Below are 15,962 nucleotides of genomic sequence, written 5' to 3'. Positions count from 1 at the left end.
AGATTTTGGTAATTTATGTTTTTTGTTTGTTTGTTCACATGATAAAAATCACTTTCTAGACAGACAAATATCTTATTTCTTCTTTCCGTTATACTAATATTTAAAAATAAAGTGTTCAGTGCACTTTCCTGAACAAAGCTCCATTTTAGTCAAAAAGTTCTCGATGATCAAATATGGTTTTTAAACTTATAACAACTAGAAAAGTTGCATTAGCTATGATAATGCTAGTGTGACTGCTTTTTTGCTGAAAATGGTGACACAACTGACTTTAAATGCTGAAGGGATTTGCTGAAAATGCTAAAGCTATTTGCAAAATGCTAAATGTGCTATAAGACTGGAAATTATATTAAAAAAAACAATACATTTCTGAAAAAAAATTGTAATAAAATTGCTTAAAAATTCTTAATATGTGCCAATTTTGCAAAAATATTTAGTATGTTTCTTAAATATGAGATAAACTCCAAATTAGCCCAAAACCTTAGATACAAAATTAGCCAAAAAAAGCTAGAACATAGCTTAAAAACTAGCTTAGTAGAATAGCCTAAAATTCCCCATTAAACTAAATTAGCTAAAAACGTTAGCCTGTTGCTAAAATAGAAGATAAACCTAAATTAGCCTAACAAAAACTCAGTAGATGCCAAATTAGCCAAAAGGTTAGCATGTTGCTAAAATATAAGCTTAACTTCAAGTTAGCCTAAAAACAAAACCTCAGTAGGTAACAAATTAGAGAGTTTTTGATCCACAGTTAATGATGGATACTGATAGAACGAGCTGAAAGAGGAGTTTCTCATCAGATGAACCCATCAAAGAGTTCACTGTGATGTTTGGATAAAAGATTTCTATAAAAAGTTAGAAAGTCAGGTCTAAAAAATAGTTTTGTGTTGAGGGTGATAACAGCGGCAGCCATTTTTTTTCTTTTTTTTTTTAGCTGAGCAAAAATAAAGGAAACACAGCAAATAACAAAAAATGTTTCTGCAAATAAAATAAATCTAAAAAAGCTACATTATTTTAGCAGCATTTCTTGTTATTTGAAGCATTTCTTTTTATTTGCAATTTATTTCTTTGTTTACAAAGTTATTTGGCTCTCGTAGAAGATAAACTTTGCTCCACGTTTCTATGGTAACACATGAAACAGAGTTGGCCTGGAGTGTGATGTAAGACGTAAAGCACACTTAAAATAATCATTTACACATTACGTAAAAAATCTGTATAAAATGCTCCATCTCTTTTGGAAGGTGAGTTAACCTCTTGGTCTTATTTCTAAATCTCTGCTGACTTCATGGAGTCTTTGGTTAAACCGTTTGACACACTGAAGTGTGTCAAATCCGCGTCTGCATCCTTTCCTCCGTGAGCGCTGGAGACGCGGAGATGTTGGGTCACCATCGAGCCGCCATCGCCGATGCTCCCGCTTCTGCTTTCTGTCCATGTCCGGCCCGTGAACTCCTCCTTTGTGTTTCTTTGTTGGCTCCTGTGTTCGGGCGCAGTCAGGAGCCTCCATGCAAGTGGCTGATGGAGGTATGATGGCAACGACAATTACAGCAATTATGTGTTATTGTAGGCCATTATGTATTTTGTAGGTTTTGAGATGTAGGCTTTCTTTGTAATTGCTGGTTATGAAAGGCAGAATAATCACGGCCAGCCTGCCGAAGGAGCTACCAAGGGCAACCAGTACCTGGTGCCATGGTAACAAAACATTTATCCCTGATGCTGCCTGGAGGATGGTGAGGACGAGAGCATTGGCAGCAGGCAAATTAGTTGTAATGGCAGCAAGCTGAGGGCGAGGAGGTGGCGGCCGGCAGACTGGGGGGGTGCTGCAGATGCGTGGGTGGGAGGGGCTGCCATTAGTGCGAGGGAGGTGAGGGAGCGTGCACGGATGTGTTTGTGATATGTGGTCACAGGGAAGCAGACGGTTTGAATTTTTGACCCCAAAAAACACACAAATACACATTATTGCAGTCATGAAAAATAAATATTCAGATATGAGAAAATGACCGACGATCTGTGAAGGTGGAATTATCGGGATGGAAATGTCTTTATGATCAGACGTCTCTTTGAGGACGCACAAACTTTCAGTAAACCAGTAGGACTGACCTCCTAAAGTGGGAATCTAAGTCTTTTTTTCCACTTTACATCTAACTGGGTTTTCTGGGGTTTTTTTTATGAGTAATATCAAAATAATTCTTGTGTTTTTGAGATAATCGAGTGTTCTCATCATCTGTCTGTTAACCGAACGTTTATCATAAACATTCCACAAACTTTAAGTTAATATTTTTTCGCTAATTGTAATCTAAAGCAGCTCAGTTTGTTTTAGTGCTGCCACAAACAATTGTTTCAATAGTCGACTAATCGGATCATGTGTGAACTGGATGTAAAACACACATCTTAACCATCATTAGCTTTAAACTTGGAGTATATATGCCAACTAAAAGTAAAGTAAAGAGGATAGTTTCTAAAACCTTTAATGAATCATGCAGCAAAAATGAAATCAGATGAAACAAAGGAACAATTTTTTACTAAAGATAAAGTTTTGGACTCCAATATTACTAACAAAAGAGCATTTTTTTTACTGACTGAGTGCTCACAACTGTATTCACTACACTCTGGTTGTTTTCAAAATCCTTCCCTAACTACTAAAAAACTTTATAGTGCAGGACTATACTGTGCAAAGGATTTTAAAGGCAATTCGGACACGATGATCACTATTTTTCTTTCGTTTTTCCAAATGGCGGATATAGAGTCACCGATTTCACGAAGTCAAAATCGAATAAATATATTTCAAGATGCTTATCTATGACTCCATTGTGTTCTGGTGGTGAAAATGTGGATTGTTTATTCAGGAAATACATTTAAACTTGTTGAAAATTGTTTGACCGCATTGCATTGTGGTCTATAATCTAGTGATGAACACTACTTTTTTTAAAGACTTCTGGGAAATTTCTAGTGCACTTGATTTTGGAATTAGTAGATTTGGACAGCACTACAAAATGGGGAATGCACTATATAGTGAGTAGGGATGAATTAGGACATAGTTTCTGACTATAATTCCAAACTGCACAATGATCTGGCTAAAAAACAAAAAAAACAACAACCAATCAACTATTACATTTGTTGTCGACTGTTTTAATAGTTGCGACTAATCGACTAATTGGGGCAGCCCTAGTTTGTTCTGGTGTTGCATTTGGCAAATGACAATATTTTCAAAATAAAAGCTGTTGCATAAACAGGGATCAGAGTTTCTCCTTTAAATTCAAGACAAATTTTATTTAAAAAATGTAAAAAAAAAAAAAAAACTATTTAAGAAATATTCATGAAACTGATTTCTTTTCAACTCTCATCCCTTAATTTTACACTTTGAATTGCTGCAAAATTGTGAACAAAAAAAGAAACTTTAACTTGTCCCAGCCTTTGTATAATGTAATTCATTACTAAAAATGAATCTGTGCAGCAAATTATTGTCACGTATGTGGACCAACACAATACTCTGCATCAGATAATTCTTAGTATTGATTATTTCTTTTGCTACACTAAATTGTTGCAGCAAAGAAAGAGCATTGAATTATGATGAAAACATGACATTTCCTAATCTATTTCCTTTTCCTGTATTCAGGATAAAAACGTTGTTTTTTACCAAGTTTACTTCCATTTCTGCATCTTTAATTTATAATATTTTCTCTGATTTTTCCTGTTTGCAGCTGCTTGTATCAGATAGATGTTTTTCTTACCACCAAAGTGTTGTATCCTGTGGATGAACAGGATCTATCATTTTTCTTTTGAAACAAAATGTTTTTATTCTTTAATATTCTGGAGAATAAAGTGTGATATGTGAGAGAACATTATCAAAATTCTCATGGTTTATTTCAGTTTTTAGCTCCATGAACCATCAGATATTCTGTGATTTTTCCCCCAATCAGGATGACAGATAATGTGATGATTATTCTACTTTAATAATGTTTATATGTGTGTAAGACACTATATAAAAAAGTTTTATCAAGTCTTCCAGACTTGCTTTTGATTTCATCAGGCTCAGCAACATCCTTTGATGTCAAAAGATAAAGAAAATAAATTTCTCGTCTTGGTGATTTTTTTTCTATTTATGTCATTTATTTAATATTTTTTACACATTTCATTTGACGATGATAAGTTTCTATTTTTATTTGGTACTGTCATTTTCTGTTGTGGATTTCTGAATATTTTTTTGGCTAAAAGTATATTTTATTACTTAGTTATATAAATTAGTTTTTAACCCTTTATCTACCCAAAAAAGTATTTTATTCTACTGCTTATTGCCTTGGTATGGAAGCCCTGAAGTGACATCAAAGTAAAAAAATAAATAAAAATGAAGTAAAAAAAAAAAAAATCAAAAACTAATTAGGGGGTCTGTGAAAAAAATTAAGTAACAAAAAAAAATTGGGTTAGTAACTGTTGCACAACTATTACTATAAAGATTTTTTGTTTGTTTTTACTACTTTAATTTTTACCAAAAAAAGTAGTTCTGGTAACTGGTGCACACCAGATAATAACATGTTTTTTTTCCCTAAAAAATGACTTTAAAAATAATGTTCTGGTTACTAATTGATGCACGCCAGTTACTATTTAGAATTTCTTTTTTTTAATTTTAAATTCTGGGTAGTAAGTGGTGCACACCAGATCGTAACTTTTTTTCCTTGTTTTCCTAAAAATGTAAAAATAAATGTTCTGGTTACTAATTAAAGCAAACTAGTTACTACCTGCTGTGCATCCGTTACTAGAAGGAATTCTTTTTTTTTTTTTTTTCCTTATTTGAATTTTTAGGGAAAAAAAAAACTTTTTTCTTCAGTTTCCCTTTAGGGGTTCCATACCTTGGGGAATAAAATACATAATTAATATTTTTAATAACATGTTTTTTAAATGTTTCCCACCATTTGGTTGAGCAGGTAGTTAAATATTTAGGTTTAGATCATCTCTCGTTACTAAACATCATTTTTTATTGTCATTCTTATTCATTTTTTTCATCCAACCCTAACAAAGCAGCAGAAACTATAAAGAAATCTTGTGTTAGACTGATTTCCTGAATAGTGAGCTGCCTCCTCTCCGCTGCTCTTTGTAGTTTTTGGCATAACACAATGTTTGGTGTGAAAAGTCATCTGCTCATTGTCCCTCATTGTTCATTTTGGAGGAGAAGCTGCTCATCACTGTGAAAGCGAGTGGACGTGTGAGTCCGTGCACATGCTTGACGGGCGCGGGTGGTGCAGGGAGCTGCAAACGGGCCCAGCATGCCACAGATCAGGAAGTAGGCCAGAGGGGGATTAAATGACTCCTGCGCCACTTCCTCCATCTCCCTGCAGCCATATGATGCTCCACACTCAGTGTGTGTGTGCGTGCGCACCAGAAAGCCGGGCCCACACGCTCCCCGTGCACTTGACTGGTTCCAGTTAAGTGTTACAACATGACATCATCAGCTGCAGGGAACATTATATCAAAATATATGTGTGTGTTTGTGTTTAGGGCGTCGTGCTGAGCCGACTGTGACATCCTCAACCTTGTTACCAATAATATCCCTTAAAAGCTGCTTTTATAGTCCGCTGAATTGATTTCAGTTTGACGGTTTGAAATAGAAATTCTTTAAAAAATAACTGCTGAGCTGCTATTACTGCCTTTACTGTAAGCTTTATAATCACAAAGGTCACACTAAAGTACTTCTTTGATTGTTTATGATCTAATGCATAAAGTTATTGGTGAGCAAAAACACAAAAGTTGACTTTTAAAGTTGCTTTACGGTGCAGCGCTTTAGTGTTTTAGATCATATTTTTATTTGTAAACCCTAAAAAATATTTGGGTGAAATACATTTAAAAAAATGAAGCTCAGCAACAAACTGGAGGTTTTAGAGTCTCAGAGGATCCAAATAAATCATTAAAAATATTTCAGCTTTGTCTTCACAGGAACAGAATGAGCTTCTAAATGTGGAGAAACAGCAGGAAAAGGAAGTGCAGTGTTACCCAAGACTGACATGTACGGTGGCCCTGAAGTCCAAATCCCATCAACACATCATTCGACACAAAAACATTTTAAAGATCACATCAGAAAATAATAATAATAATAAAAACGCAAAATTACATTTTAAAAAACAAGAAAAATGTCAGAAATCAAAACGTAAAACGGAAAAATATTTTGTAAAAGAATATAAAATATAAAATCCCATAAAATTAAATTAAATGTTAGGAAAGCAAAACACAATGAGAAACCAGAGAAGATAAAATGATATATTCTAGAAAGGCTGCATTAATTATTGATTTGATGCAGAATTTCTGCCCAATAGTTGAGTCAACATACGGTTTCCTGAACTGATATTTAAAAAAAAAACTCCCCAGATCAAATTACAAGATCAGAATTTTATCTTCTAGACTCATCAGGTTATTTTAATCCCATTTCACAAGTTTGACATCAGTTTTAAAGGAGAAAAACATCAAAGAAGAAGAGATTAAAAGTGACTCCGCCCACTGAAGCAGCTTGGATGTGCTGGTTTTTTCAGATTTCATAACCTTTTTTCTTTTGAAAGGATCAATAATGAGGCATGAGGATATCAGCTAAAGCAGTGTAAAAATACAGAGAAAAAAATATATTTCGTAAAAAGAAAATTAAATCTCAGAAAATTAAATTAAATGTTAGAAAATCAAAACACAATTTATATTTCCTCCATTATAAGGAAAAAATGCACCAAGAATGTTGAAACACGATTTTCATTTGAGTGGATCTTAACTTTTGTTGTGAATTTGGACTCTGAAGATTTACTGGTTAAAGTTTTGCAACCAACAGGATTTAATTTGGGAGGTATAATTACCCAGCAGCCTTTGCTCCAGTCTCATGTGACTATGCCCAGTTAGCAAGGCCAAGTGGGCCTCATATGGTTTGAAAGTGGGTAGACAATCTGAGCCCCAATTGGGTTTGTCTGCAGTTTCTGTGGAGGCCTCACTGTGTTTGCCACATTAGCTTAAGTGGGTACTCAGTGGATTGGCTCGCTACGCTAGCCAGCTGTGCGGTGGACAGTGTAGTGTGCTAGTGAGCACTGTTATATCTAGGTAGCGAGTCAGCTAAATCTAGCTAGCAAGCACTGCTGCATCTTGCTAGCGAGCTCCACTGTAGCATGATGGCAAGCTCCTTTGTAGCGAGCGCTGCGGTATTGAGTTAGCGAGCTCTGCTGTATTGAGCTAGCGACGTCCACTGTATTGAGGTAGCATCTCCGCTGTAGCGTGCTACTGAGCTTCACTGTAGCATAATAATGAGCTCCATTGTAGCGAGCTCCGCTGTATCGAGTTAGCATCTCCGCTGTAGCGTGCTAGTGAGCTCCGTTGTATCGAGCTAGCAAGCTTCGCTATAGCGTGCTACTGAGCTTTACTGTAGCATAATAGCAAGCTCCATTGTAGTGAGCTCCATTGTATCGAGTTAGCGAGCTCGGCTGTATCAAGTTAGCATCTCCACTGTAGCGTGCTAGTGAGCTCCATTGTATCAAGCTAGCGAGCTCCGTTGTATTGAGCTAGCAAGCTCCACTGTATCAAGCTAATGAGCTCTGTTGCATCGAGCAAGTGAGCTCTACTGTATCGAGTTAGCAAGCTCCGCTATAGCGTGCTAGTGAGCTTCACTGTAGCATAACAGCAAGCTCCATTGTAGCGAGCTCCACTGTATCAAGTTAGCGTCTCCGCTGTAGCGTGCTAGTGAGCTCCGTTGTATTGAGCTAGCAAGCTCCACTGTATCAATCTAATGAGCTCTGTTGCATCGAGCAAGTGAGCGCTACTGTATCGAGCTAGCGAGCTCCACTGTATTGAGTTAGCATCTCCACTGTAGTGTGCTAGCGAGCTCCGCTGTATCAAGCTAGCGAGCTCCGTTTTATTGAGCTAGCAAGCTCCACTGTATCAAGTTAACGAGCTCTGTTGCATCGAGCAAGTGAGCGCTACTGTATCGAGTTAGCGAGCTCCGCTATAGTGTCCTAGCGAGCTCCACTGTAGCATGATAGCAAGCTCCATTGTAGCGAGCTCCGTTGTATCGAGCTAACGAGCTCCGCTGTATCGAGCTAGCAAGCTCTGCCATAGCGAGCTAGCGATCTACCCACTAAGTGCTTCACCTAAGTCAATGTGGGCAAACACAGGTTTGGCCACCACAAAAACTGCTGACAAACCCAATCGTGGCTCGCATTTTCTGCCCACTTTTAAACCATATGGGGTCCACTTGGCCCTGCTGGCTGGGTGTTGATGCTCTTTAAAAACATCAGTTTATCTAAGGTATGAATGTGAAATGTGGAAAAAGTGTCTACAAAAACAGACTAACTGACCGTATGCTTGTATAAAAAACAACTTAAAAAAATGAAACAATCCCCTTGTGGTTACTTTGTGAACTGACCTGGCTCCAGCTACTTTATATTTAATTAAAGAATGTTTCCTGCAAAGAATAAACCAGAAACTTAAGGTGAAATAGGAAAATCATACGTTAAAGCAGCATAGTGACTGATTGTCACTTATGCTGAAGAGTCTCTTAGACATTCGGGATGTTATATTGGACACAAGGACATTTTTTCAGCCATTTGATGGAATTTGACCAAAACAAACTGATCTTGTTGTTTATCTCTGTGTTAATCTCTTCTGAATCCAGAAAAAAACTTGAAAAAATATTCTAGATTTTCACTTTAAAGGCAAACTAAAACCTCCCAATTTCTGCAAAAGCATGTTTTTTGTGTCAAACTCAAACAGTGACAACTCCAGGATCCAGCAAACAGAGATTTTGGCGCCTCACCTCCTTCAGACAGCCCATGAAGTTGTTGCTGACGGGAGATCCGGGCAGGTCGGCTGTGCTGGGACTTCCACCCACATAGAAGAAGTCGTCTGAGCCCAGCATGGTGTAGTCTTCCTGGGTGTAGCCGGTGGTGGTGAGGATCCCGTCCACTGATATCGTCACCTGGTGATGACAAGTGAACACAATGTAAGAGAGTTTAAGAGAGACCTTAAAAGGTTCTGGGCTATTGTTAAAAATGACTGTTATGTTGTTGAGTTAACAATAACAAATTACTACGTGTGTGTGTGATGGCTGTTTTTATGCACATGAATTACAGTAATTTCTCAGAAAAGATGATTTTTTTTCCCCCTTAGCCATTTTTTTTTTGTTAAAAATACTCAGCTAGAAATATATGCTGTGAGTTTTTTATTTCTTTATGCTCAGAATAGAGGAATAAAAAAGGTGAAATTCTGACTAAATTTGAGTTTTTAAAGATTTAGATGATTGTGTGAATTCATGAAAATAAAAGATGACAATGATAAAAGGTGTGAGCACATAAACAATGACTTAAACTCTAGATAAACATGCATTTAACATCAAAACAAACAAATCTATTGCATTTGGATTAAATAATAAAGACATAAAGACATGCATGTTGTTTGCATACTCATGCATAAGCCCTTTTCTGCATGCACATCAAACAGAGATAGAAAAAAAAAACTGAAATGAAACATTTAATAAAGTCTCTTCATTTAAAGTTGTTTTAGGGTGAAGTCAGAAAGAGATAAAGATGTCCACAGCAAAGCAAAAACAAAGAGAAAAACGGTGATATCTACCATACAGTGGAGTTTGTTTACCAAATCATACTGGGTGCCTGTTTGCTGAGCAGGAAGGTGGGATGGATGAGGTATTTATGACATGGAAATGAACAAAAAAACACAATGGATTTGAGCTGAAATGAACAAAAATGCAGAGAAAAAAATAAAAAATGACAAGAATCAAATACAAGCGAGACCAAACTTATTTTAGTTTGTTTTTTCAGTCCTAACTCCCCTTTCTTTTAGCACCACAAGTCAATGCTTTTGTCTGCTGTAACTTTATATAATCATGGAACATAAATTAAGTATTTTGATCTATCATTAAACCTTGAAGCTTAAATATGACCATGGATGATTGTGGAGACCAACATCTACTCAGATTTTTTTTCCGTGATAAAAATCTAGCATATAGTGCACATGTGTCAAAATCAAGGCCCGGGGGCCGGATCCGGCCCTCCAAATCATTTTATGTTATTTCTATAAGCAGCCCAATTTTATCTTGCTAACATGTTGAAGCAACTAATTTTTATAATTTTGACTAAATATATTTTTACAGAGAGTCAAATATTGAAAGTTATTTAAAGTTTATCTACTCTTGAATGATTTTTCTGTCTGTTTTACTCATATTTATGGTAAAAATGTTGCTTTTCAAAAGTTTTTACAGTTTAGTTTTAATGAGTTCGATAAATGTTTATCCTTTTCGGCCCGTGACCTAAGGCGTGTTTTGGATTTTGGCCTCCTGTGCAACTGAGTTTGACACCCCTCATATCGTGTATCGGACTGGAAAAGTGTCTTGGTCCGGTTCACTTAAATTGATCCGGACTGAGTCTTGAACCTTGTGTTTGGTCAGTATTCAGACTGCCTGTCAATTGGAGATTTCTCTTTAGAACCAAAGCTTGTAAACAAAAGGACACGACTACAGATCTCTTCAGTTATTGGCCAGGAATTATTTAAAAGAAACTAGAGAAAGATTAATGGAAGTCCTACGCTTTGCAATCCTTGTTGAGATAGTTCATTTATTGAACCTTTATATTCCACTGATCAGTTTTAATTGTCTGTATCAACATCAGGTACAACACTTTTTATTGATACTTTGGTACGATGGAGGCATGCTGCAAGGAGGTGTTAACGACAAATAGATTTTGGAAAACAATCTAGCCACATTTTAGCCACATTTAAATGAGTTGCTGTCACATCGCTGCTTCACGTTTGTCTCTGGGTCTCTGTTTTCCTCCCATAATGCACGGCTACGGTGGCCATTTTGGTCCAGTTGTTCCACTCCGAGTCTGGAGCCTATTCAGACTGGAGAAACTCCAAGCAAAGCGGAGCTCAGTCTGATTGGAAACAGATCAAATTCACGTCAAAAGATGGATTCGATAGTGGTTCCTGGTCCAGAACTAGCGTCCTCTAGGGCAGTGGTCCCCAACCACCGGGTTGCGGACCGGTACCGGGCCGCAGACCCATTGCCACCGGGCCGCGGAAGAATTTAGGGACTTTTTTTTTTTTTTGAGTCAGAAATCTTTTATTTTGAAAATCAACCGGATTCTCTCGATTATACTGAGCGCTAAAAGCAGTCCAGCGGCGTGTCACACGAGAAAAGCTGCATGTGGAACCTTTCTCCGCGAATGGATGGGATTAGTGCGGGAACAGAAGAACAGACGGAAAACAACTGCAGTCAAGTGAGCCGCTGTTCGCTCAGCCGCGGTCAAATCAGCCGCGCTACAAAAAAGTCATGCGCCCGTATTACACGGTTTACGGCAGAGCATGAAACTCAGTGGAAGAGCTTTCTGTTGGAGCATTAGAACGTCAGATGTGCTCGGAGTAAAATGAAAAAGAGAAATAAAATTCTATAACACATATTCTATCAGTGTATATTTGTACTAATAATCTGTTATTTATTATGTCCTTTCTAAAGAGACATGTTTAGAGTTTTCAATAATGAAGTTAAATAAAGTAATTTAAAAAATAAATGATTCCATAATTCCAGGCCTTGGACAGAGGACTTGTTTTGCAGGACACCATCTATTACCTCAAGGAGACTTTTGTACTTTCACTGTATAGTTTTTGAAAAATTAGTAGTCAAACTTTGCATTTTTGACGAGAAATAAGTCAAAATAGCCGTCTTTGAATGTAAATAAATAGATGTTGGTGCATAATTCCAGGGCTTGGATACTATATCCTTGTTCTACGGGTCACTCTCTATTACCTCAAGGAGACTTTTGTACTTTTAATGTATAGTTTTTGACAAAGTAGTACTTAAACTTTGCATTTTTGACGAGAAATATGTTACGATGGTCATCTTTGAATGTAAATAAATAGATTTTGGTCCATAATTCCAGGGCTTGGATACTATATCCTTGTTTTACAGGTCACTCTCTATTACCTCACAAAGACTTGTGTACTTTTACTGTACAGTTTTTGAAAAAAATGTCTTTAAACTTTGCATTTTTGACGAGAAATAAGTCAATATAGCCATTTGTGAATTTGAATAAAAATGTTTTGGTCCATAATTACAGGGCTAGGATATATATGCTTGTTGTACAGGTCACCCTCTATTACCTTACAAAGACTTGTGTAGTTTTACTGTACACCCCCCCGCTCACAAGACGATTTTTAATGAATTATTTCTGAGAGTCAGCGGCCAAAACATCCACCTCGTGGTTTTTGTTTTAATGAGACATTTACTGCTTAAGTTTTACTTGTGACGGGGTGCATTATGAGACCTGTGTCGGGATACGTATCACATCGCCAGACTATTGTCCCTACTATTTAGACAGAAAAATTGTTCTATTAAACAATTTGTTAGGTGAACTAAATGTGTGCAGTCGGAATACAGCCTTGAATATTTACACTAATTATAGAGTGTATAAACTATATAAGAAAGTCTGAAGTCTTCTCTGAGAAAAGTGGACCACCAGCAGTAATTCCTTTTTTCTCTGTCTACAAACAGAGAAGCACTTTAACCCTATAGGATTTGTATCATATTTGAAACACATTTCTGACACTCCTATCTCGTTAGCAAGATCTTAACCGTCCACCCTGTGGTTCATAATCATTCCACTAGGGGCAGTGGAGGGACTTTTCAAAATTTTGCATATTTTTGAAACTTTATGGTGAGACTTACTCATCTGCTGTTATTCTTTACTTTAAATTATTACTTTTTGTATTGAAAATATGTTTAACTTGTCGATAATTAATTCTTTATAATACAATTACAATGTTTTAAAAATGTGTCAATCATATATGAGACAGTGACTAAACAAGGTATTTTATTCCTGAACACCCATATAGATATTTTTACATCTTAGACTAACATTAGTGTTCCAAAAAAAAAACCACCAAATAACCCAACGTATCATAATTGATCTCATGAAAAAGTGTGATTTAGAAAAGATCCTGATTCCCCCCAAAATGAATGCAGTTAATTCTAAGATGTCGTGGGTTTTGCAGAGTTAAACAGCATCAACATGGCAGCATCAATCTGCTCTTGACCTTGAAGGTTTCCCATAGTGCATTGCATCATTGTGTCTCACCTGCCGGAGGTTGCGAGTCACTTTAACGTCATGCCACGAGTTGTCATTAAACTTTCCGTTGACTGGTTCCACAATGGCTTCAAACGCCCCCGAGCCCAGATTAATGACCAGGGAGACGGCTCCATCCTTCAGCGCCAGGTTGACGTAGTCTGCAGACTTCCCCGTGTGAAGGATAAGGCCGTTACGCTGCCACGTCTTGAAGGAGAGCGTGATCTCGTCGCTGCTGCTCTGGATGGGGTTCTGGGAGAGATCGTAGCAGAAGTACTCGGAGCCACGAAAGGTGGCCACGTTCTCCTCTCGCGCTGTGGTGGGACGAAAAGCACAAGAGGATGTATTAGTCATCTAAGATCCAGAGAAGTGAGTTAACGTCTCCGTACAGCAGGGGTGTCAAACTCAATCACACAAGGGGCCAAACTCCAAAACACACGCAGGCCTAAAGGATAAACATTTAGTGAACACTCTAAAACTACATTTTAAAAAATTTAACTTTTGAACATAATTATGAACTAGATATATAGCATCACCTGTAATAATGCTGTTGTAAATACTATATTTGGCTGCTGTAGATGATAGTGCTGATAGCTGAAAATGCTGAAATTGATAGCTAAAAACACTGAAGCTGATTGCTGAAAACGCTGAAGTTGATAGCCAGCTAAAATATAAGCTAAATGAAAATTAGTCTATGAAAAATAAAAAAAATAAGCTTAGGTTAGCCAAAACAGCGAGCATGTAGCTGAAAAAATTTGATAAACTCTAAAACAGCCTAAAAAAAGCCCAAGTTAGATACAAAAAACAGCTAGCACGTAGCTGAAATATTAGCTAAACTCCAAATTAAGTGTCAAAATGGCCTAAAAAACTAGCAGAATGTCAATTTTTAAACTTTGAAACTAACTTTTTAACATATTATGAACTAGATATGTAGCATTACCTGTGATAATGCTAGTGCAAATGCTATATTTGGCTGCTGAAGATGCTAGTGCTGATAGCTGAAGATGCTGAAATTGATAGCCAGCTAAATTATTTGCTAACTGCCAAATTAGGGACAAAAACAGCTAGCATGTAGCTTAAATATTAGCTAAACAACAAAATGGACTAAAAGCTTAAATTAGCCAAAACACCTAGCATGTAAATACTAGCCTAACTCCAAAACAGCCTAAAAAAATAATTTAAAAAAGCCTAAATTTGCCAAAACAGCCAGCATGTAGCTGAAATATTAGCCTAACTCCAGAACAGCCTAAAAAAATCTTAGTAAATGGCAAAATAGTCCAAAAAGCTAGCAAAATGCCAATTTTTAAAACTTGAAAACCTTAACTTTTTAACATAATTCTGAATAATAAAAAGGCAGGAATGTTATTTCAGAATAAATCAACTTAAACCTTAAATAACTTTCAATATTTTACTCTCCCTAAAAATATATTTAATCAAAATTATACAAGTTCGAAATAAGCGCAAGATAACATTGGGACATTAATAACAATAAAAAAGCATGATCTGGAGGGCCGGTTAGAATTACCCGTAGGGCCGGGTCCGGCCCCAGGGCCTTGACTTTGGCACGGCCCGTACAGCAACATCAAAGCTCCAGTTTTTTAAGAAAAACTGAATTTTTTAGTAGATAGTTCTGACAGAACGTTAAGTTCAGAGACAATTTCTGACCTTGGTTAAAAAAAAAATGAAAAAGAAAATGAAACTGAAGAAAGGGCACAGAAGAGCTGCAGGCAAACAAAGAAAAATGGTCCAGTCAGGAGTCTTTATCTGTGACATCATCTTCAATTAACTGGCTGTCTGTGAGCACAATGCAGCACAATCAAACACAAGCAGGATCTGCATGAGTGCACTTTCATTGTGTTTCCTGGAGGTACAACCTCGATGGCCACTCCTTTTATCGCTTTGTGGCGTATGGCGAGGCATTGGCTCAATTCCTCAGGAGAGCAGATCATCATGTGACAAGAGGAGAGGTTTTTTTTCTTTTTTATTGCTGCCTTTAGAGGTAAAATATGAAAATGAATTCATACGTATCTCTCCAGGATCTGTTCGATAAATTACCAAGCACTTCAAATTGTCACTAAATCCAAACTGTGACAGTCTCATCTCGAGATGGCCTTAGTCTTTTTTTACCAGCATGAGCAGTCTGATTTTATTTTAAAATGTTTCTATGTATTTGATGAATTTATATACAGCATGATACTCCCTCCACCGTGCTTCCATGTATTAAAAATAGGGATAATTTTGCTTATTACGACTACAATTTGGTATTTTTTTTAAGAATGAGTGTAACTGTTAATTTATTGGGTTTTATTCATGTCTTTTAGTAGAAATGATACAAATCTGCTTGGTAAGTTTTGAGTTTTTGCAGCTTTCTTAGATTCAGCATGAATAATAAATAAATATTCATTAATAATAAGCGTAGTCACTGAGTAAATGACCGGATGAGGGTGGGCTGTTAAAGACGAAAAGAGCAAAATGGTGCAAACACGGCAGGAGAAGCACTCGGGTGTGCAGAACATCAGTCGTGTGTCGGCAGTGTGAGCGGACGAGAAGCAAGAAGAAGTCTTTAATTCATGTGGATGACCAGTGGAACAGAAAGAGGTGATGGGAGGTAAAACATGCACCATTAGAGTAAACATTTATGAAGGGAGGAGCTGAATCAGTGGGAGGCGGAGATGTCGATGAGCAGAAGGTAAGGATGTCGAGAGTTATTACAACCGATGATTAACGTAGACGAATAAGCAACAAAGTCAAACATGAAATGAAAAAGGTAGAACGTTTATCAGAGTGAACATCAAGACGGCTGCTTACACATTATTCTGAAGCAATCTGTGACTTAAGAGCGTATTTTTCAGCCGTTTTTGAGTTCATATACCTTAAAAATAA

At 36.9% G+C, this 15,962-nt stretch overlaps 1 protein-coding gene across 10 annotated transcripts in view; it reads right to left on the bottom strand.

Moving 5' to 3' along the window:
- The window catches only part of nrxn3a (neurexin 3a), a 170,820-nt gene that overhangs the window by 74,856 nt on the left and 80,002 nt on the right, over positions 1 to 15,962 (bottom strand). For all 10 annotated transcript variants that reach the window (XR_002921799.2, XR_002921824.2, XR_002921802.2 and 7 more), the window contains exons 6-7: positions 13,092 to 13,393; positions 8,762 to 8,923 (exon numbers count right to left, since the gene is read on the bottom strand). Coding sequence is in view for 6 of the 10 variants with exons in the window: in XM_024295746.2 (XP_024151514.1) it covers positions 8,762 to 8,923; positions 13,092 to 13,393 (464 nt within the window). In the remaining 4 variants the exon portion in view is untranslated. The remainder of the gene's footprint in view (positions 1 to 8,761; positions 8,924 to 13,091; positions 13,394 to 15,962) is intronic.

The sequence above is a fragment of the Oryzias melastigma genome, linkage group LG22 (assembly GCF_002922805.2).
Source record: "Oryzias melastigma strain HK-1 linkage group LG22, ASM292280v2, whole genome shotgun sequence".
NCBI classification, from domain to species: domain Eukaryota; kingdom Metazoa; phylum Chordata; class Actinopteri; order Beloniformes; family Adrianichthyidae; genus Oryzias; species Oryzias melastigma.
Note: the sequence above shows the minus strand (reverse complement) of the source record. Positions and strands in the feature narration are given on the sequence as shown.